This window comes from Danaus plexippus, chromosome 8, assembly GCF_018135715.1.
Source record: "Danaus plexippus chromosome 8, MEX_DaPlex, whole genome shotgun sequence".
In the NCBI taxonomy this organism is placed as follows: Eukaryota; Metazoa; Arthropoda; class Insecta; order Lepidoptera; family Nymphalidae; genus Danaus; species Danaus plexippus.
In genome coordinates, this window is record NC_083542.1 from 808,586 (window position 1) to 835,425 (window position 26,840).

The following is a 26,840-nucleotide window of genomic DNA, read 5'->3' on the forward strand; positions in this document are numbered from 1 at the left end:
CAATTCGGCCTTTTGTTCATGAAAATAGAATTCTATTTATAAACAATTTCCAACGAACCAAACACGTCACTAAATATATCGTACAGAATATTAGGCAATTGAGTTGAAATTTTAAAATAAAAGGACTGTTTGAATATTTATTTTATAAGATACATGATTATACATTAAAGGCATAAATATGATAATATTACAGAGGTATTGTATATTAGACTTCAGGATAATAAGACGTTAATCATCAAGTTGGGTCAAGGAAGCCACTCCCCTGTTTATCCAATGTTTCTCCGGGATATCTGACCTCAAAGTGATATACATCACAAAATTACTCGAGTGTCCAGTTGTAGCTAGAACACCTTTCCTCTCGCTAGTCTTATAGGTGGGACAAAAATAGCAAGGAGGTGGGTGGAAGTCCACTATCAGAGCCGGTTGGAACCAAATTATAGGTATGGTATCGAACAAAATCTTTGGATAGGATTCGTCAAGCTCCATTGTTTCTCTGTTCCATCTGGCACCTTCTAGAAACAATCCCTGTTGAAGGAAAAAGCGTTTTTTTGGATAAAAATGTTCTTTTTGGAATCATTGTTTTTAATTTTCAAGCATAAGAATGCAGATCGTTCATGCAAAAACAAAACTGTGCAGCCAGTGCGAATTATTGATAAAGCAAGTGTTTTTTCGTATTACGAAAAATTTCTGGAAGAAACCTGTAAAAACCGCTGATGTTAAGATTCAGAGGCAAACTCCACTGACACCAAAACCATTCTAATATTCGTTAAAAAGCAGCAATCATCATTAATGATGGTTTTATGTTAGCAACTATAACCCAGCAAACCAAAAGATCTACTTAAAGCGACACAACCCTTGGACATTCTTATTAATCCAGTCAACTCACCCATACAAACACACTGTGTTCCTGATCTTTTTTATCCACTAGTTGACTTTGCTGCTTGTAAATAATCAGATACACGTGTTACATAGGAGCCGGAACATAAATTAACACTCAAGAATTATATAATATACGATGGTTCATACTGACACTTTCGATTGTGAAAGAAGACATTGCACTATACCAAATATCTTTATCAATTTCTCACCTTACAATAGACTCCGAAGCTAGGTTCCTCCTCACACTCAGATTCCATGCTGGTTATAGTGAATTCAAAATGAACTTGATCGATCGGTATGCGGTTGTGACGGGAGTAGTTCTGAAGTACGCCCGTTAGGAATGACTGTGTGAAGTAAAAGCCCGATAACCAGAAGACGGTTGGCGGCCCCTCGTCTATCCAGTCTTGGAGGAATTTCAACCTAACAGTCCAAGGAATGTTCCGATTTAAAATAAGTAATATGATGCAAGTTTTGATATGGTAGTTTTAAAGTCTCTTATTACTTATGAGTGCAATCGTATCCCTGCTATGCAATAGTCTATTCACTAGTGTACAATGTTAAATTCACAAAAAAATTCAACTCAAAGAGTCAAAGTAAGCTCCAAAAATATAATATAATATTTTAAAAGACTTTATAAACAGATTTCACTGTTACCCAATTGACGTTTACTTGTAGGTACAAACCTGGCCAGGAAGTCGGCTACGTATGATCCGAGTGGTTTCATGGAGGGGTAGGACTTGGACATCCAGGCTTCGGGTACGATACCCTTAGCGAAGGCTGCATGGCACTGCTCCAACTCAGCACTCATGACTGCCAGCCCCTGCGCCGCCTGGTGTACGCCATCCAATGTACGGGCCACTACGCTCAGTAGGCGGTTGTAGCGAATCAGTTCCTTTGAAGATAGAGTTGCATATTACATCGTTGATAGATGTTTCATTTTAATGCACATGTAGAGATCTTTGCCAGGTCTAAACTGCTTTATGTATTTATGATACGGTCGTTATTAAGGAAGACCAATTTCTCTCTTAGCTGCAGTAGAACCAACAATCGTAGTCCATATAGTTTTCTTAGGTACTTACTTGCTTCAAAACTGTATTCATGCTATTATAGTACTGAACAGGATACTTTTCAGACACTGCGAGAACATCATAGGCTCTCGGCATACGAGCGAGAAGGTCCTTGGTGAGTTCGACCACACCTCCCCCCTCACCGCCCTCTCCCGCGCCGCCCGACACGATACTCGTCTGAGTTAATAGACAACCGAAGAGTAACTGGAGAAAGAAATTCTTTATATATGCATTGTCACCTACATAATACATATGTGTATCTGATGGAATGAACATTTTCCACTAATTCAATCTTAATTGACCAACTACTATTTACACATACTTTAGCAACTTATCAACTACTGCTTTATAAGTTTTCAGATTTCTTTTCTCCGAGCTCAGAATATATTACATCATTGTAATCCGGAATTCACAAAAAAAACAAATTCCGAACAGACAAAGCATCTTTTATTACGAGACGTTAAAATATAGGGTTAAAAAGACCAACATAAGAAAGCGACGCTAATAGGCGACATTGTATATGAAGAAATCTCACCGCAGCAGTTTCTTTATTGTCTTTAGTTATGTCAGCGTTCTCATGGAGACCGAACACTTCCGGTTTGGCGATCATCGGTAAAGCTTTGATGTGTTCCAACACCGAATTATAATCCATGCTGGGAGGGATGCGGTAGTCACCACTCGGAGAGAAGGAATAGCTGGAAAATTAAACAATTATTAGAAAATCAATTACTAGATCGATAAGGACAACCGATGAATTAGCGGTTAGCACTTCATGTCTGTAGTGACGTCCTCGTTGTAAAATATGGATAAAAGTGACAATATAAGCCTCCTGTCTTTGTCGTCTGTCACCCTCCCTCCATAGTTACACTCGCCAGCTAAATAGTTGAGGGCATCGAATGGAGTCTCCGTGTATTCTGTCAGGAACATCTGAAATATACGTACTTTTATACATTTTATTTGAACTTATTCTGAATTTTAACATGATAGTGAAATTAGACAATCAAAAATTACAGAGCGAAAAACTTCTACCTTGATATTAATCAAAAAATTAATTATAAAACTCTATTAAGGTGCCCGATGTGTAATGAAACTGTGTACAAGAAACTTTAAGGAACTTAATTTCAATATTAGTGGTATCTCATTTCTATCATAATAATTCATATTTTTTTTAATTGAAGACTTTGTTACTTTATTTTTTTTTTTAGAAAATAATGTTTCGATTGATTTCAACTATTTAGCTATTATGCAGGACAATACTACAAATGTCATAACCTACTGATTTTATAAGTTTTTATTATATGCGCAAGTTAGTGAGGCTGTACGGATTTAAATATGGATGTTTGTTGATCTCTTACGTAAAACTATTTAATGTTGTTTGATGAAATCTAGCTTAGACATCGGAATAAGACGTAATCCGCCAGATCATGCCATAACAGTTTTACAGACATGTTACCGGCGGTTGGCTATCATAATATCTATTATGTTCTAACACACTTTACATTATTTTCTCAGCCTACGTCCAAAGTCCACGCGGTCGAAGTCGAAGGCAAAAACTAGTACTAATATAAAATAAAACGCATTTTCACATCAATCAATAGTAAAATTTCCTAAAACTAAATGATAACGAGACGGAGAAATTCACTAAAGTCGATTGTTAAATCCAATGTTTTGTTTTATATAAAAATATACACTGAACTTTTCCATCGTTAGGTAAACCTATTAAAACTTAAGCATAGTATACTTTCTTTGCTTAATCGACGAGTTTCGTAGGCCAGTTTAGAACTAGTATTTTGATTGCCAACCTGCAGTTGCATGATGCATATCCTCAAGTCGCTCTCGTTGAACTCGTACTGTATATTCCATCCAAGAGGTCCGAAGGCGCGTCTCTCTTGCACGATGGCGTGGAAGAAGCACAGGGCGAACAACAACCTCCTCCATTCTTCCGTTCTTGGGCAGGATATGTAGAACTCAGGATCGCAGATGGGATCCGATATGTACGAGCGATATATGTTGTTCTTTAAACCTTTTGGTGCTTCGTTAGTCATTTTTACACCTAGAAATATTTCAAGAATTCATTATTTTGTATATTAATTTAGAAGAGGCTTTGAAGACCATGTTTTCAATGTAACATATTTGTATATAACATCCGAGTTCCCACTATAATGTATAATATATATCATTTTATGTGGATGCCTTCTTTAGACCAACTAACTAGGTATATAGTCATAATCATAGTAATAGAAACAAAGAACTTATTACTTTCACGAACACCCTACCAAATAATGGGTGGGAGGTAGCTCGGAGTCTAAATAGATAAGTCTTTGTTGATTTTAAACATCAATGAATACCGTTCTGTAGTACGGTGACGGGGAAGGCTCGGCTGGGGTAGGAAGTGAGCCAGCAGCGGAATGAAGGATGCGTGGTGTGAGGAGACAACACCTCGCTGCAGATGCGCTCCAGTTCGCCCATCCACGAGTCCATCACGTGACAGTTCTGAAGAACCACCCAGCCGCCTGTTATCGTTGCCTGCTTTATCATGTTCGCTGCTATCGGACCCTGGAAACACATTTCGTCTACATAATAATACCAACCCAAAGCTGTTAAAAATTCACCATCACCCACGGGTTTTTAAAAGAAAATATTTGTTATTATTCTTCTGGTAAAGTAAATAGTATGTAATGTTTAATCTGGTTAATAAATTAATGATACCATTTGTAATGTTCCAATATTCTTCTTTAATAACGTTCATATAACAGCATCATCAATTCAATATAAGTTTCATAAAAACTCATCAATTAGATTTTGTGGGCAATAAAGTCTGTTACTCTACAGTACCTGTCCTTGTCCCAGAGAAATTGTTTCGAAGGAAATAACTTTCTTCTCCATAGAAAACTTCACCAGACCAGACATGGGGTCGGAACCGGCGGATAGGATGAATATAAGCGGCGAGCAGCAGTTACTGTCATGGTAAGATTTTTCCAAGTCGAATGGCGGAGGTTCTACGTAAATCTGCCCCATCTCCCCGATTACATATTGTTGTACCAGAGGTATCAGCTTGTCAGGACGTATACACCTAAAATTATTTATGCTGAATTCAATTTAGTAATTAAATTTCTACAATAAAATTTATATTCTCATTTTTAATTGAAAAGTTGTAACTATGCCGTTCCGCACTGAATATTATAATTATCGTAATCTATTTAATTACTTAAGTATACAATTCATGTAGATTTTTAAGTACCTCAAAATTATAAGCTTGGGGATCCCCTTGATATCCTCGTAGGGATGAGGCAACGGGTTCTCGTGAGGCGCCGACAGATCGTAGAAAGCTTTCCAGTCGTCGATATTATTTTCAACATTCTCTTTGAATCCTTGTAATCTATGGTACAAGTTATTGTAAAAAACAGTATCTTTAATTAAAACTGTTTGATGTAACTTATATGAGCAATGCCAAAGTATGAATGTTGAGAAATGTTTAAAGTAAACAAACAAATTTTCAGTAATATTAAATAGAGTATATGTAGATTGTACCCGTTAAGGTTGCTGCTGCGCACGATCTCTGACCAGGACTTATCTGAAAGCCATACAGGTGCAGGGTTCTCGTACGGGTTTTCGAGTGCGACGCCGCCCGTCAGCAGGAAGGAAACCAGCTCATCGTCGATCATACCCTGTACATCACATCCAGAATTATTATTTTTTATGTAATCGAAGTTTCTAGGTAACCAATCTTCAGTTAATGTATAACAAAGCGTAAGCCATAATAATCATGAGTATATCGAATTTATTGTACCTTAGCTCTAAGTATCCCAAGCGTGAGAACAAGAGAAAAAATGAGCTTGTCCTTTTCAAAGAGACTTCGACAGACGTTTTCGTAGATACTACGCGTAAAGTATGCATTAAGACCGCTTAGACGTTCGTCTAGGTTGTCGCTTTTTGGGGAGTTGAGGATAGCCTGGTTGTAAAGGTTTATGAACCTGGCAAACGGTATTAATTTATTCAAATACTCATTCATAGAAAGAAAGACCACTATATAAAAATATGTTGAAAGAATAAACACAAACTTACCAATTCAAGGAGTACTGGTACATGGGATCAATGTTAGCGAGATCAGAAATACAGAAAAACAGCACAGAACTGTGTTTTGAGACGGGCACGTACAGCTGTCTCGCTTCATCTATCTCCAACTCCGTGACCGCTGCTGTCGCTTGCTTCGCTTCGATTTCGATTGACAATATCTTAGATGATGACAGTATCTGATTTGCTGATTCGTCTTCCAAAATGTTTCCAGCTGAGGAAAGTACCTGCCGAGATAAAGTATGTGATCGTATTTAATAATTCCGATGAATTTTTTTTCGGGGTTAAGTGTTTGTTTGTTTTCGACAGTGTTTGTTGGTTATGAAACTATTTAAAAACATTTAGCTTTCTTGTTCAGTAATTTCATTGTTTTAAATAAAATACCTCTAGAATCTTGTCCTCGATCTCTTTCAAAGTCCGTTTGTTGTTAGCTCCCTCCACAATAAGCTGGTTCTTCTTCAGTTCTAACTCCGGCCTATCTTGTGCTACTACGATCCCAAGCAACTGATCCTGCAGGCCTTGAGGAGTTATCATGAAGTTCAATAATGTCACCTGTTGAAAAGATTTACGAATGGAATTCCATATGCAAAGTTTTAGAAACAAAAATTAAAATAAAAAAATTATAGAACCTTGACAGCAATTTCCGGCAAATAGTGTGGATTGCTTAACCTCGTAGTGATATAGAAACGGAAGTTGTGATTGTACTCGAGAATATTGTCACCAAGCTTAAGACAGTCTATGCCTCCGGACCTAAAACATGAAAAGATCCAATCCGAAAATCGTACTCCGTGAACTGTTTAGGGTGAGACGAAAAATAATTTAGCTAATAATTATACGTTAGGCATATTTCACCTAAATATATTCCGAAGCAACACGGGCTCCAGCATCGCATCGAGTTGTTCCCGAATGTTCTCCAGGATGACTGGCAATCCTAGCTGAATAGCGTTTTCCAAAACCCGTCCGTAGTTGGAGTCGGTTAGTTTTATTACTTTAAGCTGATTGTCACGCTCCATGTTCTTCACCCATTTGTTTGCTTGTTCTGTGTATTACAATTTTTAAATTAGTATTAATAATCCCTTTAAATCGCGTGAAAGCCGTTTAACAGTTTAGGTAATATTATTTCTACTGTACATAATCTAAAACTTTTTACTTGCTAGTTAAATAATATTTTTTATAATTTTATAGAATAAACTTGTTTCTGTCGATAGTACTAACCTTGAGGGTCGATCATCAGTGGCCACCTTCTGGAGCGTTCTACTATAATTCCGTTCTCGATAGAGAAGGCGTCAACGGGAAGACCGGCTATGTTCCAAGCTCGGATCACTACCGGTTCACCCAGGGTATTGATCAGAGAGAAGTTCAACGAACAGGGGATTTCTAGACCAAATAAAAGCATTACACTCAAATTCGAAATCCAAGTTTAATATTAAGAATTAAATACCAATAGTATGACCATGTTATACAACCAAGTTAATAAATTTTATGTTTTTCTTTACCCAATTCCTTAGTACGGTCATTCCACATTTGTATCAATTCCCTTCTGTAATTCACGGTGTATGGACCAAGATAGGCGATGAATCCGGCGGATAGCAATACATCACCTGATAGTTGAGCAAATTTTTTGTGTTAGTGGTAGTCAGTGGTCATGGATACATTTCTTAATTTTGTAGCTAATTTTATACCAATGATATTGCCAAGCAATTCTTCGAGTTGATGTGCTAAATCTGTCCAACGCGCTTTCTCTCCACCGAGACCCCCGATCAACTGTTCAGCGCGGGACAACTTGGTAGAACACAGAGCAATCTCATCTTCTAATCCTTTCTTCTTTCGTGTCATTTCAGCGAACTCATCATTCAGAGCCTTAATTTAGATATATCTTTGTTTAAAACACACGTATGGTTTTTCCTAACTAAAGATTTCCATGTGAAAAGGAATTTGTAGCTACCTGCAATTTGTCGAGAACGCTCTGCAACTGAGCTCGCTTTTCATTAAGCGTGTTCATCTGCGCTTGAAGTTCCGCTTCTGCTTGAGCTAAAGCCGCCTTCTTAGGAGCTACCACCTGATATAAAGTTATTATTTTAATTATATATTAAAAATACTTCATTTTTTTTACTTAGATGTATGAACACTTCAGATTTAAGACTGCTATTCTTAAGTGTACACAGGGAATATACCTTAATGACTCTATCGTACACATCCATAGCTCGAACCCACTTGCACAGTCCTTCACAAGCGCTCGAAACTTTTGCAATAACTGCTGGTTCAAAATCGCGGTCTGGAATGTACCTTTAAACATTTTAAAATTGAATTGTTTTAATAAATTTATAATCTGATAAGGATCATGCGATGAAAAACCCGATATAGTTAATTAATACTTGTCTCGGATTTTTTTCATAATAGGTACAGGAATGTTGTCCTTATCGTAGTTTCTTAAACTCTCTAGAAACTTCATATCACCCAGCATCTTTTGCGATGGACCCCAAAAATCTTCATAGGGTTTTCCTGGGGAAAAAATTGATTTCAAATATAACAATCATAAGAACTTGTCCTATAACTTCCGTCAAGTATTGTACCGTTGGCGTCCATTTTTCTATCACCCTTAATGCCCTTCATGACGCACACTGCCTCCATAACTAGTTTAACGGCTGGCGGAGGATTTTTCATGGCCTTGACAAGAGTGATATCTGCAGGCTTCAATGTATCCAAAGCGTGAAGAGCGGCTTGTAAGGCCGGCACAGCCTCAGCTAGATCAGACTCACAGTCATCCTTCATTGCTTGAGCGCCAGCCGCCGCTTCGTTAGCAAGAGCCTCGTCGGCTCCTACGATCTATAAACCAAAACAAATAATAATTTCTCATTGCAATTATCAGTTTTGGATGAATATTATCCCAATTTACCTCTTTTTGTTTCTCCACGACCACAGTGTCCTGTTCTATCTTTATCATGAGTTTCTCTGTTTTATCTGAGGTGTCCACTAGCAGCGGTTGGAGATCGATCAAGTTCTGTTGCATCACAGCCACCTGCCCAGCTGCAAAATCTAGTTGTTCCAGACCCGTCTCATATCTGACGGAAGGTAAGAAAATTTATTCAATGTTGAACATAAAATAGAGAATTTCAACAAAACATTATTTTGTCGGAATCGGAAATCGGAACAATAATATGAACAAATTACCTCAATCTGGATCGCGTTATCTGATCGACTTTAAGAGCATAGAGATTTTGAAAAGCTTTTATTAGCTCCAAGTAACTCGTAGGCGTTACATACACCTTTCGATTTTGCTCTGTAAAAAATCTAAATGCAAAATAAACACATTAATTTTCACGTATTTTTTTCTAACATTTCTGGACTTTTTATATGTACATCTTTGGGCTGTACGTTTAGCCGGGTACGTGTCCGTTACCTGTCGCTGAGCGCAACAACACTCATATGAAATAATTGGCAAAGAGTGACGCACGCCTCTCGCAACTCGTCGCCTACGTTTTCCATGCGAGCGATGAACATGGATGCCACGCGCTCCAGCGCCTCCGGTGGCCAAGCTGTGAACCTAGCAAGGCAATTAGATTTTTTACTAGTATAACATTTTAATATGTGAAAGTTCCAAAATGAAATTCCCCATTTTAGGCGACTTCAGGCATTAACATAAATTTAAATTTAACACTTTGAAATAGTTCTCACATGTCACTTACCAGTCAATTGTACAGCAGTTTATGAGTGAGGGGAACATTCTCAATCTATTTCGAAAAGAGTCTCCAATAGGTGATAAAGCCAGCACGATACGCAGGGAAGCTTTGACACGTTCTACATACAGACCAAACATCGCCAAGGGTGTAGTTTCCATTTTTTTGCCCTAAAAATATATTTCTTTATTAGGTATACATCGAAATGTTTAATAATACTCCTTTTTCGTAAAACAACTACGTTATATCCATCTATTAATAGAGGAACACGTTTATTGATTTACGTACAGATTCTCTCACGACAGCTTGCATCTTATCTAGTATCTCGACCTTCTCATCCATCCCATATAAGTTAGGAATATCACCAGTATTTAGTAGCATGTTTATATCTTCCACCATGCCCTCGTACATGATCTACAAAACAAACGCTTTTACAGTTTACATTACCACGTACCATAATGAAAATAAACACCATTTAACAACAACTAGGTGATTATATCTCACTTGGTTGTCAGCAAACAGAAATACAAGAGGTTTTCCAATGATGCCGGCCTTCATCAACATCTTCCGTATGTCATCACGCCACTCATTTTGCCCATAAACCCTTGATATCTCTATCTAAAATTTTATCCAAGTACATTTATATCTAATCTTGATTATAATATGATAGGTAGAGAAACTTTTTTGTAAAGAAGATCTTATTATACCTGTATGACGTTCATTTCCAAGATGCTAGCAGCAAGTTTGACAGCACTACTTCTGCCACTGCCGCCTACGCCGACAAGTAAAAGGTTTCCTAAAACGAAACATCGGTACGATTTAGTGGGATTTAACTTTTGAGAATATGCACATATATAGAATTGGATTATTATACCATTATCCTGCAACAACACGCGTGTGCAGCGTGATATATGATCAAGCGCGTATCGGAACATCACGAGTGCCATCGGAGAAGACGACACCACGTTGTATTCATCCAGGTAATACTGCATCTTCACGGCCATATCTTCTAGATCCAATACCTAGGAAAGATACAAGAGAATTTTTAGGTAAAATTTATGTTTCACCTTGGTGTCAAACAAAGTGAGACTTTCCTAAATTATGTCGGTAAAAAGTCATTAGCAAAACAACTAGATCTTATCACATGACGAGTTATTGAATATTTACACTGCAAACTAGGGAAAACTTAAAAAAATCCTTCTCAGTATTAAATACCTGGTCATAGATTTTCGGATCCGCGTCTGGTTCCATATAGTTCCCAAAGAAAATGTTAGCGGCGTGACTGTTGGAGCACTTCTCTCCTTCAGGCACATAGCCCAGCTCCGTCAGAACCTGGTCCAGGTGAACGCGGTAGTTGCCGTATACCGCCTTGTACACCACGTCAAAGAGTTTCAGTCTAGAAAAAAAAAATTAACTAAGGAAAAAATAAATTCAACGTTATGATATTTCAAGGATGACACATGGATTGCGCTGACTATAAAGTATTTTAATATTTAAATGGAACTAATATATTTTCGGATAGACTACGCGGATTTTATTATTTTAAAACTACATAATCCGGACGTTTCGGTTACTTTTCAGCAACCGTGATCACCGATGAATTGTTTATATTTCCAAAATTTCTTAATGTCAAGTTACATCCATAAATTATTATTTAATTTAAAAACTAAATAAGTATAATGGCGACCAATACTGATCCTATAAAAATCAAAAAAGAAAAGTTCGGTATTAGAAGCATTCAAAAGTAATAACTTGCTTAAAGTAATCATTTTATGCATTTACCTATCAACATCGTCCACTAAGCGATCATAGAAGACTCGATAAGTCTCATGTACCCAGAGGATCACAAGTTTGGATAGATCCTTCATTCGTGACGACGGGACTAGAAGAACTCCACGTACAACTCTTGCAAAGTCACGCAAATTAAACAGGTAATGGCATTTGCTGGGTGTTGGTAAAAACTGCAGCGTGACGGCCTTGTACACTTCCATCGTGGCGCTTACAACTGCCTAATATGGAAGAGATTCAAATATAACAAAAAATTTATTCGTCAAATTAGCCATACTTGAGCTGATGTGTGATGAGACATTGACATTTATAATTACCTTACTTTGCCGGGCCAAACTTTCCGTAAAACCCTTTGCGAAGTGCCAATCCATGATTGTGACAAAAATTTTGTTCAGAGTGTTGTCTTCGAATGAATCCAGTCCAATTAACAACATATGACGCGTCAGGCGCGAGGAGATCAAATTAGAACCTCCTCCGGGCGGCAACATCGCCGATACAAAGAGCTGAAAAGATATATTTATTAAAACAACAATAATTTTACCAAATATATGAACGGATGACTTAAACTCATTATTTCCTTAAAAAAATATGCCTTGAATGGTTAACCTCACTTGAGTTGACCTCAACTCTTAAGTAATTTAATTCTCACTAGAAGCTCTTAAGTAATTTAATTTTGTTTTCTTACTTTCTACACAACATATATTTTCATAAAAATAGAAAATCTGTAACTACCACTTTTCTTTTGAGTTGATATTGTAATTTTTTTTCGTATGAATGATGTATGAAAGGGCAACAGATTTGAGAAGAGAATTATTATGAGACGTCTTAAGTAGATATTACTTTGTTAGAAGTACTTTACTACCACCTTCAAAAATTCATCATCTGTCGGACGATATTACTCCTTACAAAACAATCAAAGTTGAAAAGAATCTCACCACATCCACGACCTCTTGTCGCACCATGTCCTTAAGGTCGTACCAATGCCCGTGGTCCAGCCACTGTCTTAGAAGCTCCAAGGGCGGCTGCGCCCCCCACTGCTCGCGCTGCGGCATACTCAGGTCGTCCACAAACAACACGCACTATATATTATATACAACAATATGAAATTATTTGGCAATAAATAACATTACATTTTTCCTGGTAGTTTCAAGAGAGAATATTTTTATATCATTTCCATAAAAGAAATAATCACATTTTTTATAAGCATTAAAAAATTTGTGTTATAATTATTGGAAATAATAAGAAATCTTTCAGAAAATCACAACAACTTCATTTTATTCCGTGATTATAATATTAGAGCTGTTACTTAAAATTTGTTTTACAGTTTCGTCTTTATTTTAACAATGTTAAGTGTACTATTACTTCTTTGAACATTTTGAAATAACAATTACATTTAAAAAAACTTAGGTACCTTTTTTCCCATAGAAGGACCGAAAACACCTTTTCTACGTCTATCCACTTTTGACATAATGATATCCTGAGTCTGGAATTCATAGCACAACATTTATAAATAGCACTGAATTAGCTTGTACGATATATTTTCTTAAAACATTCATTACCTGATTGGCAGTAGTTCTAGCGGAGAAATTAATTGTGTTGGTGATATACTTCTCCTTCGGCAGAGTGAGTAAGAAATTAAGAATCAGTGAAGACTTCCCCGTGCCCGTTGGACCCACTATTAGTATTGGTATCTTAGTCTTCACCATTTTAGTAACAAAGTAACGCAAACATGCGTTTTCGTTTGTCAAGATAATTAAATCGTTAACCTACAACATAATAAAATATACAAATTGGATAAAAAATAAAACCATTCGACATAAACTAATAACAGATACATAGGTTAAATACCTTAGCATTAGGGGCAAGGGGGACTTCCTTCTCCAGCTCAGCCCACGATATCCAAGTTCCATTGTTTCGCTTATCGTAAACAAAATCAAACACCGTATCCTTATCCTGAAAGAGCTGGTTCTTCGTCAGTTTGAATGATTTTGGTTTCGGATAAGCTGCGTTGCTCCCGTCCAGTAACTTCCGAAAGAAAGTATCGAAAGCTTTTCGACTTTCACCTTTAAGGTAACGAAAGCCGAATTACATCACACGTATAAAGAAATTTTATAATTAATGGTTGAAAAGGATCGTTTAATCACCGGTGATGGTAGCGCACAACCCCCACAGTAATGCGAACACAAATGTGCACTGCAGCCACAAAGTGCTCACCTGAGACTCGCCCTCCAACAAACACGAGAAGAGACGAGTGAATGACTGACCAAAATAAAAACAGAAAAATGTAGAAACAAATAAGTATTTGATAAATAGTATTCATAACATATGGCGATGCTCAGTATGAACCGAATATAAATACATAAAATAGTTCAAGTAAAAATTTTTATTTTTAATATTGGGTTAGTTTTGAATATGAAGGTGTTTTGTATTATACATACAAAAAACTGATGTATCTCTCCAACTTGTACGAAATGCCGGCATCGAACTAGAAAGAGGAAGATCGGCGGCACGAGCCAGTCGATGAGCTCCTGTATTAGGTCGTATTGTTCCGGAATGAGCTTCTTACATAGGTGTGTGTTGTATGAAGTCAGAAAAGCTCGCCAACCTTAACATAACATTATTTATGAAAATTTTGAATTAGCTTGAGAATACTTTTTGGTTTATCTTAAGTTTCTTCTTGAGTTTATTACTTATAATGATTATTTTAAGAACAGACTCCTCAAAGTCATGTAAACCTTTCATGTTGCTTATTCTCCATTACCTAATTGTTCAGGCTCCATGTAAATCATACCACAGCGAGAGACCGTGGCAGGCGAAGCAAATTCCAGGTCAGCCGGCTCGAAGATCAAGTTCATCTTGTTTGTCATCTATTATGTTATTTAAAGAGATTCTATCTTAATTTATATTTAAGAATTGTCGTTAAGCAGTAACAATAAAATAGACCTCAATTATATTTGTCATTTTCTTAGAAATCAACTCTATTGGTACCGATACCTGTATTATCTCCCCGCTCATGAGGCACAGCTTCTTGTTGTCGTCAAGCACCGTGTTCATGTTCTCTATCCACACAGCGTCCACGGGACCGTCGAACAGAATCCACTTACGGTCACGAGATGCGGACATCGCGTATTCACGGAACGCTATAGCTAACACGCCGTCTGACCTGATAGTGACACACATGATTTACATAAGTTTTCTTGCCGCAATATGCTATCTAAAGTATTGAAACATTCATAAAAAGATTACATGTTTATAGTGTTTATTAAACAAGTGCAAACAAACTAAACATTTATATAGTGCAATTTTAGAGTATTATTTATCTAACGGCTCAATTCGTGAGAATCTAATCAATCCCATCTCACCATTCATGAGACGCTGGATCGAAACACCCGTATAGCTGTCCCATAGTAATCGCCTTAGGGTTGATAATTCTATATATAGCTCCAAACTCTTTGTGTTTTGGCGGAGGTCGCATCAGCTGCAGCGCTCGTAACGATTCTGCTAGTGACTGATAGGCCTGGGTCTTTCCGCCCATAGGCGGACCGACTATCATAAACCCATGGCGAACCAGCATCATCTCGTAAATCTAAATTAATAGACGTTACTTACTAGTTGCTGTTAGAAATATTTTAAACGAGCAAACAATTTATATAGAACGAAAAGGTACTTGTATGATCTTCTCGAGATACCAATCTGTGGGCTGCAGGTTACGCTTTTCCAGCTCTTTGTTAATGCAACGAAGCAGCTCCGAGCGATCTGGCTGCAAGATGTCCACTCCCGGAAACAGATCAGAATAGATACCGGCGAATAAAGGTACGTCCTGGATAAAAATAAATATATTGATCCTAGACACCTGCTAAACCGTAGTTTATTTTACTATGTACATTTCACTTGTAGCTTCAATTATAAAATTCACAAGTCAGTTGTTGCGGCCTTGTATTTTTTTTTTTGTTTCATGTATCCTAATTTATTCCAATCATAAATCTAAGAAAGTTTTATAAAATAACAAAAACTGTTTGTAATTTTATATTAATAATATTAATGAGGGACTTTCATATATCCTCGATCACCTGAGACAGAAACTTGGGCATGTTGACGTCGACAATGGCTCTCAGCACGAGCTGGGCCTCATCGACGTTGGGTAGAGCCTTCCTCAGTGCGCCCGCCGCCACTAACACGGACTTGACAGCTCGCATGCCGTAGTCGTAGTGGTTCTGAGAAGACAGCTGCTCCGAACATAGCTTGTAAGCTTGAACTATCTTGCGAGCTAAACTGTTGTCAACGAGACATTAGAAAGACTACTTAGTGGACTAAGTAAGACTACTACGTTCTCGATTATATGGGGAGTAACTGTAAGATTACCGAAAGAATTTCATATTTGTAGATATTTTGAAAACAAGCAATTTAATCAAAAAATTGTTTCAGTTAAATTAAACGAATATTTTCGGATTCCGTGATAACCGTGATCACGGACATCTCGTCTGCCCGTGATCACGGTTGCTGCAAAGTAACCAAAACGTCGGAAGTATGTAGTTTTTAAAATAATAAAATACGCGAAGTAATCTGAAAATGTAAGTTTCAGTCTTAGAACTCATTAAATTGTTTAAGTTAAAAAACGTACATAAAATTATTGCAAAGGTTATTGATTGTTTAAGTTTATAACTGAGCAAGAGCATATAAGCTCCTAAAGAACTGCTACTGGCTTCCATACTCTATATCTTTATAAAATTAACTTATTATACTAAAATAGATGAAAAATATCTTACGGTCCAGCATTAACGAATCCATTTGAATATAGCGTGATCTCTCCGATCATGGCGTAATCGGGCACCATCATAGCCACCGTACGGAACAACACCTTCAGGTTATCAGGCAACTCCGTTCGACCGGCATAACTACAATGGCCACATAATAATTTGACTTTACAGGTTTAAAAGTAAAATGGGTAAAACCTTATTCATCAGCAACAAAAAACTCACCCAGGATTCATAGTTATGAAAACGGAACAAGTTGGATTCAAACTAATCTCTGTTCCTTCAAATATGAATCGCTTTTCACGCCTCAGTATAGCGAGCTGGATGGAGAGGATTTGTTGAGCCACCACCGACAGCACCTCGAGCTCGATACGATTGAACTCGTCGAAACATGCCCATGCACCAGATTGGGCTAAGCCCTGGAATACATTTCAAACAAACGGTTTTATTAAACTCATATAATACTCGGAAAATGTGTACTGTATAAGTGCGACAGGTATATAAACATTTTTATTCAATGTATATCTTGATCTTAAAAACTAGACAATTTTGTAGGTAAACCACGTAACTAAGTCCTTGCCTGCGGAGTGAAACTGAAATGTGGGCATGTTTACTGACATACTACAATTACTCGTATATATTATATTACAAAACGCGCACGTACACTTGGCTCGCTGCTTCGCCTATAGTACACACTAAGTAATTATTTATACATAATGACCTACCTTAAAGAATTTCCCCAGCGCCTTATAGTCTAGTCCATCTGAGCAATTAAAGACAACGCACTTCTTGGCCACAGCCTTGGCCAAGTCCTTTGTTGTCTCCGTCTTCCCTGTTCCAGCAGGACCTTCAGGAGCGCCGCCCAAATTCAACTTCAACGCAGACATTAATGTCCTGGTGAGTGACGCTCATTTTAATAATTATCTGCTGACTGTGGCCCGTTTTATTTTTTATGCAAAAATATGTTATTTTTTCTATAAATATAACAATAAAATTAACGTACAGCTTTCGTCTTATTGTACATTTTGACTTTATTCCCATAAATTTCCTACTCCACACAACCTTAATAATTTCAGATGATAAATTCCACTTAGCAATATAAATATTAATTTCCTTGTAAATAAATATTAAAGCCTTACAAATTGAGGAGACCCTATTCTATTCAGAATTTTATGTTAACCTGTGACGTCATCTCTACTCTCTCACTAATATTTTTGTAATGGATTTTTTAAAATATTTATACATGAATATAACCAGAACACTTTCCCCGTAAATATATTTTTTACATTATTACCTGTAGCACCTGTCTGTAAGCGGTGTCGCTACAAGTCTCCCGATGTTCCCGAGATACTCGAAGCCGTACTCTACATCCGTTGTTATCATGGAGCAAGTGATGCGATCACCTCTCCAACTGTACCGCAGCTGAGAAATCCAATTAAAGTCCGTTATATCCCGGACTCTTTTTAGCTCCATTTCCTCGAGGATTGAACGACCTTAAAATCAACAATATATTAGAAATTAATTTATATTTTTTAAAGTAAAAATTCAAAATATTGAAGTTACCATGCACATCAATGACAATCAATGCTTCAACTGTGATCCTATGTCCCGGTTCCAAATCGCCTTGAACAACATACACCAGCCCATTGATTTGCTCCGTACTGCGGTTAATCAAGTCCGGTAAAGTATTCGTCTCAATGGCCTCGATTGCCTCGCTGGTGTATTGAACGCATGAGCCGGCCTGTACGATCTGTCCGGGCCAGTTGAGAACCCACTCCTCCCTCTTAGTGACAGTGTACGCTGTTATTGCCTCGGCAGCCACATCACGCAGACTAATCATCATCTGCTGTTCAAGTTGTTGCAGCCAGCGTTCCACCATTCCCTAAATACTTGTGATTAGTTAAATAAAAACTTAAATTATACATTTTTTTTATTTTGTTCAAATAAACTCTTATAAGTATTCTAACCTTCGCATCCGCAGGTTGTATAGATGATGATAGACCTACAATTTCACCTTCGGAAGATGTCATGCCGACAATCTCTTTAGCCATGTTGAACTCTAATGTATATATACCCTCGAAACACTTCTTGAGGTGAGGCTGAACGCGCATGGGGTCCTTGGTTTCCGATAATATTTCCAGGAGTTCGTCGTTGGATAGGAAGAAGAATCTATAGTGAAATATTTGCATTATTCCTTACTACTATATCAAGAAAGTATACATTTCTTTTTCTTTACAAACCTTGGGAAGAAAAGCCTCTTTTTTTCTAAATAATCATTCAATCCACGTTGGATATCATCGAGGAGAGCATTATTGAACCTCAACTTCTTAAGTAGACCGGGGTAGTCAGTAGCGGGCAGCACCATGGGCTCCTTGCTGGTAGCTGCCATTATGGTACGCCACTCCTTGTCAACATCTCTGAAGTTACGGGCTTCAGTAGGCATCTGTCGCATTATGTCTTCAGAGGAGAAGATCGGCTCTAAATACATCCAAGTTGCTTGGCACTGGAACGCAAAAGGAATATATATATAATACAACGTTCATGAAATAAAATTATTTACGCTTCACCAGAGAAGATATGTATGAAAAAGAAATAAAATACAAAAAGTCAGATTTGTCGCAGAAGCGAACTTTTCCGGACTGTGTATAACCAATAATATAAATAGTTGTGAGCAAAATTATAGTCTTCAATAAATGTGTCCTAAGATTTTAAAATAATTAAAACATTAAAAGCAACTTCGATGCTAAATTTCTTCATGTCTGCTACTATTTGTATGGACATGTAAATGTTTCTTAACCTCAAAAAATATTTCCTAAACAGAACTACTAAGAAGCAAAATTATACTCAGAGACTATTCGACCTACGTTAAAATTTACAGTACTTCTGTTAAAAGCAAATTAAAATATCCTACTCAAATTGGGAACCCTCAGTACAGAACTCAGGCCGTTAATACATAGGCAAGAACACAAAAAAAAATTTGATCTTATGTCATGAGAGTCAGAAAGATCCATCTCGGACATGATATTCCTTTCAATAATTAGTTATTATTTTATATGTACTAGAATCTAGATTGTCCACAAATCCACCAGGCATATAATTTCTATGTTCCAAAGCGATTACCCAGAAAACCGTGCGGCCTATTTCATATATAGTTATACAAATCTGACGAAGGCAAATTTTCCCCCTCGTCAATGATAAGTCGTCGAAGAACTTGGACCTTGATATTACTTACGATAGGTTATCTACATTTAAATCCAGGTTATTGTGTTACTTTAAAAAGCATATAATGAACAACTGGATTGTATATTTCTTTCCATAATAATTTTAATTGAATGTTAATTGAGTTCTATTTTTTTAAATACATCTTCGGTTTAAAGACATTTATTTCTCATAAAGAACACAAAAGTTCACTTATAATAAGAAATTACAATAATTTTGCTTGAGGGTACATTTAAAAGTCTGCCTTATGAATTATATACAGTAAAATGAAATGTTGCGGGTAGTTATATCTTGTGATGTTCTATAAAAAGAATTACAATTTCTTTGTAAATTCGATTACTATATTAGTTATTATATATTGTTGTTATAACGTTGGTAATCCTTATGCATACATTTTTATAAATATATAATAAAAAAAGTGCTTGTGTCAAAATAGCCAAAATTTTACCTGAAGCCATTGGTCGAGGATGTCCTGCATAGAGATAAGTTTTTCTTCCCAGGCTACCATTTCAGTTTCGAAAGCTTTTACATACGGAGAACCGCGCATAGTCTGAGACTTGAGAATGTGATCGTCCAATTGCTGTTGGATTTCATCGAGTCCAGTGAGAATACCAACACCCGTATCTCTAACAATAAGAATTGTCAATGTTCATTAAAGTTCCGACCTTTTAAAACGCATAATGAAGGTAGTATTATCTAAAGTAGTATATCAATAAAGCTATTAAATAGATATCCCGGTGGATACATAGAGTATTATTGGTTGAAATTAAAGTGTCATTTTTAAAATCAACCTGTATGGCACGATCTCGAACTTAATCCCGATCCATTCGTCCTTCATCTTCATTAATGCCTTTTCTAGGGTGTACTCCTTGGAGGCGTATTGCTCGATCTCCTCGAGCTGGGAGGCGAACACGTGCACTCCTTGCTCGACCATATCGGCCAGCGTCGTCTCAGGCTCGTGCACCACCTCCGCGCCCACCAGCTCGCTGATCCGAGCCCAATGACGGTCACGCATACCCTACATTATATGTTGTTTTATCATTGCAATCTATTGCTTTACCAGATCTATCACCTCATAATTAATATGAAAGGTTAGCTTGAAAACGAAAATTTCTGAGATGGTAAATATGTTTATAATGGTCTTGAGCGCTGAAATCATCCGATGTTACATCGAGGCTTTCAATCTTCGTATAAATTTAAGTCCACAGACACGATGGGTACTTCTCATTGCAATTATTTGTTACATGTGACAACAGTAATAACTAAAAATATGCGTCACCTGGTTACATATGGCGCACAATACGGGCAACAGCACTTTGAATTTATCCAGCTTGTTGCGGACCATGTCTGCTATACGCTTAGCTCCAGGGTACTCGAAGAGCTGTCGGCCAAGCTTGTACAGCAACTTCCACCAAGCCTCCACATCCTCAGCGATCTGCTCAGCGTCCAGACCAAGGAACGGTCCGTGGTACCTGAAATTAACATTTACTTATTAACAAAAAATAATCAATGGCAAGAAGGTTTGCGTGAGAATATCGTTAAATAAAACAAATCGTTCTTTTAGTCTTTGGTTAGTTAGGAGGATAACATATACTTTGTATGTACAGCAGCTAATATGGCAAGATGATGCCTACGGGTCAAGAATCAACTATTCTTAATAAAATTGATAAAAGTTAATTACAAATCAATAAATTGATAAAATAAACAAGTTAATCACCATTTCTCATATCCGTCATAGAAATCAAATGCAGTATGCCACAGCTTGTGAAATGGCTCGATGCCGGCCAACATCGCCTGAAGACTGAAATATACAGACGGTTCCTGCTCCAGCAGAGTCTCCTCGTTTATTATCTCATCCGCTTCGCGTTTGTCATTCTTATAAAATAAATATGATATATTAATATGTAAATTATTTTAATAAGAATTACAGTAACTTAGAATAGAAAATACCATAAGGTTTTTGTTGATTTCGTCCACTTTCCCGACAACTTCTTTTAACAGATCCAAATTAAGCAGCGGTGGGTCAAATCGTCGGAACAATTCCAATTCCTTCTCGTGTTTCTTCAGTTTCTCCTCAAAGATTGCTTTCCTTGTTCTCAACTTATCTTCAGCCATTGTTTTCTTAGTGTTGAGTGTTTTAAGTGTTAGTTCTATAGTCTCTTCCATGTCCAAAGGCCAGAGGAACACTCGAGTATTGAGGTTGACGTCTTCGACTAAAGAGAAATATTTTGTGTCCTTAATTATAAAGATCCATACTCTCTTGCAATAATAATATAAACAAATAATTTAAAAAAATGTTAACATTACAATCAAAATCTTAGCAGAAATTAAAATAAGCTGATACTTAATATCCAATATATATATGTCGTACATGTAAGATGTGCGTGCTGCATCAAGAACAGTACATGTTCGGCCGTGGTCCGCGCTTGTTCCTTGAGGTCGAACAGTGCACAGTCGCGGCACGTGAGTATATAACCGAGGAGTTCCACCAGCTGAGCAGTACTCTCCGGGCTCTCAGACGTCCGCGCTGCCATCTCCTCGTAAACATTGCAAATTCTGAAAGACGGAAACTTATAACACAAACTCGGTAAAAGTAGCAAAAGCCCTATTAAGTATAGAACATTTACAGTAAACCAAACCAGTTTGTCGTAAATTGTAAGAGTCCTTGGAAGGCATATGTATATCTATAGCATAACTCACGTTAGCTTGACGTTGCTTAAAAGAGAATCAAAGAACATCTCAGTAAGTCCTTAAATCATTTCTAGTTATTAAATTTGTATGAGATACTTACTGTCTATTCCACTTCCTGTTAACCATAATAAAATGATCCACAATGTAAGAGCGTAATCCATCTACAACCCGCCACAGTACGTCGTTGACGGGGGCGCAGTCCAACATCACCATGTTAAGGGGAATGTCTCTCCGAAGAAAGGCTATCTCATCACGAAGATCCTCGTACATGTATATACGCGCCGAAAAGTCCTAGAGTTGTATTAAAATGATTATAAACGTGATAGTATTATAACATTGATGTGGAGTAACCAGATCACAATTACTTTTAGGTAAGGTGGCGGTTCCAAAGCAAAAAAGCTCAGAAGATCTTGATATGCAGTCCCATCCAGGATGTAGAAATAATTTTGGTATCTATTTATAAAGTTAACGGGTCCCATACGATTAACTTGAAAATGTCTTGTACACTTATTCATAATTTCTGTCATGTACTCTTCATCTGGATAGACTGCCATTAAATAAGGATTTGGTCTTTGTGAACCTATAATAAGGAAGAAAATAAAAAATATATATCTTTTGTGACAATATTCGTAATAAATATTAATAAGGAGATGAAAAAGTTTATTTAGTTACAAACTTTAATTAATATTTGTATAATAGTAAAGACATAAAATTGCAAAGTTCATAGAGAACTAAACAAAAGATACCTATAATTTTCCTTTAGCTGGAAACGTCTATACGAAAATATAAAACTGTCTTAAAGTTAGGTTTCCGACCAAGGCCACATTAAATATAGCAATCCAAAACCAACCGGGATACATGATAGTGTCAACGCTGGGCAGTTGAAAGTTGACGTTGATGATAGAGTGGAACCAGCGGAGTATGAGCACGCGCATCTGATCCAAGGGCGGCTCGAAGACCAGGTTGGTGGAGCCGGGCTGAGCTGTCACTTTGATACGTAGGAGAGGTCGTTTAATGAACATGTAGTCCCGGTACTCGCCAGTGTAGTTGTTACCCTCCTGTATGTAAACTTAAGGGTAATGCTGCAGCAATTATAACATAAGTGTGTGTAGCTCCTACTCACATTTGTTTCGCTAAATAACAAATTGATATTTAAAATAAAAGTAGACACATTTAAAACAATCACTAATCATATAACCTCTTACCCTATATTCTTCGAAATATTTCGCAAAATGGTACACACTTCTTTCTACTAAATCTCTAACTTGTCTTGACATCAGAGCATGTATGCAACTGTAAAAATATTAACAAAATAAACCTTACTTCACTCAACCACTTCATTTAGTTGAAAAAACATCAATAACAATAAAGCAAAGGATTGGAAGTATAGTTTAAATAAACCTTCTTTGTTTTCAGGACCTTAATATATAATTTTAAAATTTTATATAATATTTATATCGTAAATATAATTGTCAACAACCTAAAGAATTTCTCCACTTGAAAGGTTGACGCCTGTTTCTTTTTAGAGACGTACACAGACCAATGTTTTCTCATCTTAATCATTGTATCTGCCACGTCGATGAGCCAGTTATCCATAAGCTCTGCTCGTGTTTCAGCACACAGTTTATTGAGGCGCTCAGTAAAATCCGAAGGATACTGCGGAAATGGTTGGTCCTGTTGCATCTTGTCCATGTCGCATATGAATATATTTTGGTATCTGTGGTTTTAATTATTTCAATATGTAACACCTTTGACCAACACATTAAACATAAACATTAAATTCAAATACTCCATCCATTGACGTCAGTTAATTCCTTACCTCTCCTGCCAGATCCGTCGCAGCTCGAGCAGTATTGGGTTGCCGTGGCAATATCTGTAAGAGAGCGAGTGTTTGGCACGCGTGACGTCATTGTGCCAGGGCATTGGAGCGCGAACAGCCAGCGCCGGCCATAGCGGTGGCAGAAAAGATATTTGAAGACGAACGCACTCCTCAGGATCAGACAGTACGTAGGAGAGGAGACATCTGGAACAAGTCGTACATTTGATATTTTTATGTCACATAGCGAAATCCTGACTTCATATCCAAATTAAATAGATGAAATAGTATAACCAATTAATTAGATTTGCCTGACCTTTTCATAGCCATAAGGAAGAACTCTTGAATGTCCGCTTCACTCTGCTTAACACACATTTGATATGTGAGTATCATTAGACGCTTTTTAATAGAGGCGGTCTGTTTGTCCACCACTGCTTTTGCTCGTTTATATAGGTGCATTGGATATTCTGATAGATGCTCAGCGGTAAGAGACTAAAAAAGGAAAATAAAATTCACACGGCACGTTTGAAAATAACAATTAAAGAACCTTTTAAAGCTCTTTACCGTTGTTAGGTAGTATTGTATTCTCTCCAAGTCTTTCGGATGTATATAGCGATAATGTTCCTCCTCAGTCACTTTTATCATCTCTAATTTCTGCTGATCTGGGTCACGAGGTAACTCAAACTCTAAGCGTGCTAAATGCCTGAATTTTTTTTGGGTAATGTTAATAAATGTGCCACAAGACTTTTTATTTACAAAGGATATAAAATATTTATTTTCGATACTTTTTCAAAGCTTCCTGTGCAGCTAATTCAGCTTCAGCTTTCTCTTTCCGTTTTTTCTCGATTCTTCTTTTCTTAGCCTCGGCTTCTGCTGCTTTTCTCTTTTCATATGCTCCAGACACCAGATCTTCTAATAGAACTAGTCCTAAAACAACATCAATAATGTTGTTACATTCCTAAATATTAAATCTAAGTTTCACGAATAACTTTTTAGATATATACATGTACATGCCTTTCTGTAATTTGTGTTTGTCTTTTTCCTTTTTTAAAGCCTCCAACCTTTCTTTCTCCCTCTCAGCCCAAGGTTTCAAAGGAGGGAATTGCGTTTCTCCATTAGGACCAAGTGGACCATATAATTGTGGAGGCACTCGTCTTTTGGGAGGCATATTAATGGTTCTCATCGTCTTTGAAGCTCGAGTGTAGCAATTTCCTATTTTAATAATAAATAAAATACAAAATTCACTCATTCGTTTTTTTAATATGTACTAATAATTTGTGTAAATCTTTCCACCTATTGAGTCTACAGGTTTTGCGTGGTCAAAGCTGTCTCGGTACGGAACTCCTCTTGTCCACGATTTCTTCATCATTAATGGAGGAAACTCACTGCAGCCGCCTTCACCTTCACCTACAAATAACGTTAAATGGATATTTGAAATATGATTTTTTATTGACGCAAAAACATTGCGTTTAATAAAATGTCAAATGAGCTAGATCAGCTGCTAGCAAATATAACGAACAGTATGTGTATCGAATATAAATGTTAAAAATAGGAATGAGCAGAGTTCGTTATATATTGGACAGAAAACTACATGGAGATAATTCCAACAATTTTTATTTTTATTTCGCTGCAAACCTGCTATTGTGTATTATATTAGGATTTTTCAGCTTAGACTTCTTTTGAGCACAATATAAATAATAATATAATTGAAATTCATTAATAAATAAATCTGCACTAGAATACCATGTGCAAAATAATCTTTCTCTTTTCGATTTAAAGCATCATAACCTTCTGGGTAATAATTCCTAGCAGCACGCAGCAGCTGACTGTCTCGATCCAGCTCATGATTGTAACCAGCTCGAGTCAGTGTTGGCAGCTGAGGTTGTTTCGCCGCATTTTGCACAAAACGAGATGGACAAGCTGTTCCACTGGGAGGAGGGCGCTTACGACCTCTCGTAGACATGACTGAGAATATTTCTTTATATTAATGGAATCTTTATCTAGATTTAGATTTGATGGTGATTATTTTTATAGTTTGCTCAATGTTAGTACTACCACTTATGCTAAAAATATACGCAACGGCACACAGTAATCGTTTCAGTTATTAAAAAAGCATTCCCAAATTTAACGAATTCCAATATCTTTGTACAGTTTGCGAGTCGGTTATTATTTTTACAAAAAAGTTTCCACAGATTCATACGCCTCATGATAAATACAACTAATTTAAGGATTTAAAAATATTTACTACTCTGTAGAGTAAAAAATTATTTTGGTCTTGGTACGTTTTCCGTCATTCAACATACGATCTTAGTAAACATTGACCTTGAGAAAAAGCCCTGCATAATAAACTGTAGTTCATAGATGTATCAAATAAAAACCTAAGGACGTTAACGTATCCAAAAACCTGTCTACTTTACCTTAGTATTAATTATAAAACACCAAATTATATATTATTCGTAATAAAAACACAAACTCATCGGGACTCAGCGTCCCAAATGATACGTTGCCATGACAACGTGCAACCTTCACTCATTTCTGTTCGTTATCAGACAGTACCGTTTTGTATATCACCTCGATCGTGACTTAAAGAAAGATATCGATATATACATTTTTACTGCAGCGACATCCTTAATAGGTATTTATAGAATATTTTTATTCTACAGAAGTCCAAAGCGCAGACTTGACTTGGAGAAGTATCTAAAAATGAAATGGCACGAAAAGTTCCAATGTGCCGTTTGGTGAATACTCTGGTCGGGGGAGTGGAGGGGACCAAAGGATCTTGTATAAATTATAACCTCAATTAGCGTCATATTTGCTATGAAGTTAGTGAGGTTCTTATCCTTACAAAGACTATCTAATCTCTACCTCACACTAA

The 26,840-nt window shown here is 36.9% G+C and overlaps 1 protein-coding gene across 1 annotated transcript; it reads right to left on the reverse strand.

Moving 5' to 3' along the window:
• Nucleotides 1-131: 131 nt before the first annotated feature.
• LOC116775693 (dynein axonemal heavy chain 3) lies at nt 132-26,466 on the reverse strand. The gene is made up of 71 exons (XM_032668660.2): nt 26,383-26,466; nt 25,754-25,930; nt 25,259-25,372; nt 24,980-25,177; nt 24,751-24,892; nt 24,530-24,668; nt 24,282-24,457; nt 23,969-24,172; nt 23,630-23,866; nt 23,355-23,442; nt 23,000-23,207; nt 22,515-22,729; nt 22,250-22,440; nt 21,830-22,014; nt 21,409-21,671; nt 21,176-21,333; nt 20,738-20,930; nt 20,250-20,476; nt 19,907-20,084; nt 18,480-18,742; nt 18,207-18,408; nt 17,803-18,121; nt 17,534-17,732; nt 16,965-17,133; nt 16,465-16,658; nt 16,252-16,380; nt 15,556-15,757; nt 15,153-15,305; nt 14,848-15,071; nt 14,480-14,648; nt 14,247-14,352; nt 13,924-14,090; nt 13,630-13,744; nt 13,334-13,548; nt 13,045-13,251; nt 12,897-12,968; nt 12,421-12,564; nt 11,803-11,988; nt 11,480-11,706; nt 10,913-11,093; nt 10,572-10,719; nt 10,405-10,493; nt 10,202-10,315; nt 9,986-10,111; nt 9,707-9,867; nt 9,421-9,564; nt 9,192-9,311; nt 8,917-9,082; nt 8,594-8,846; nt 8,396-8,522; nt 8,195-8,306; nt 7,966-8,079; nt 7,703-7,880; nt 7,517-7,621; nt 7,236-7,397; nt 6,873-7,059; nt 6,650-6,770; nt 6,405-6,572; nt 6,012-6,247; nt 5,737-5,920; nt 5,478-5,614; nt 5,188-5,325; nt 4,782-5,019; nt 4,295-4,502; nt 3,749-3,999; nt 2,716-2,873; nt 2,482-2,641; nt 1,959-2,150; nt 1,563-1,771; nt 1,089-1,299; nt 132-525 (listed from the first exon to the last, which is right to left on the reverse strand). Exons 2-71 carry the CDS (start codon nt 25,926-25,928, stop codon nt 229-231), a joined length of 12,348 nt encoding a protein of 4,115 aa, XP_032524551.2. The 5' UTR covers nt 25,929-25,930; nt 26,383-26,466; the 3' UTR covers nt 132-228.
• Between the last annotated feature and the right edge of the window lie 374 nt (nt 26,467-26,840).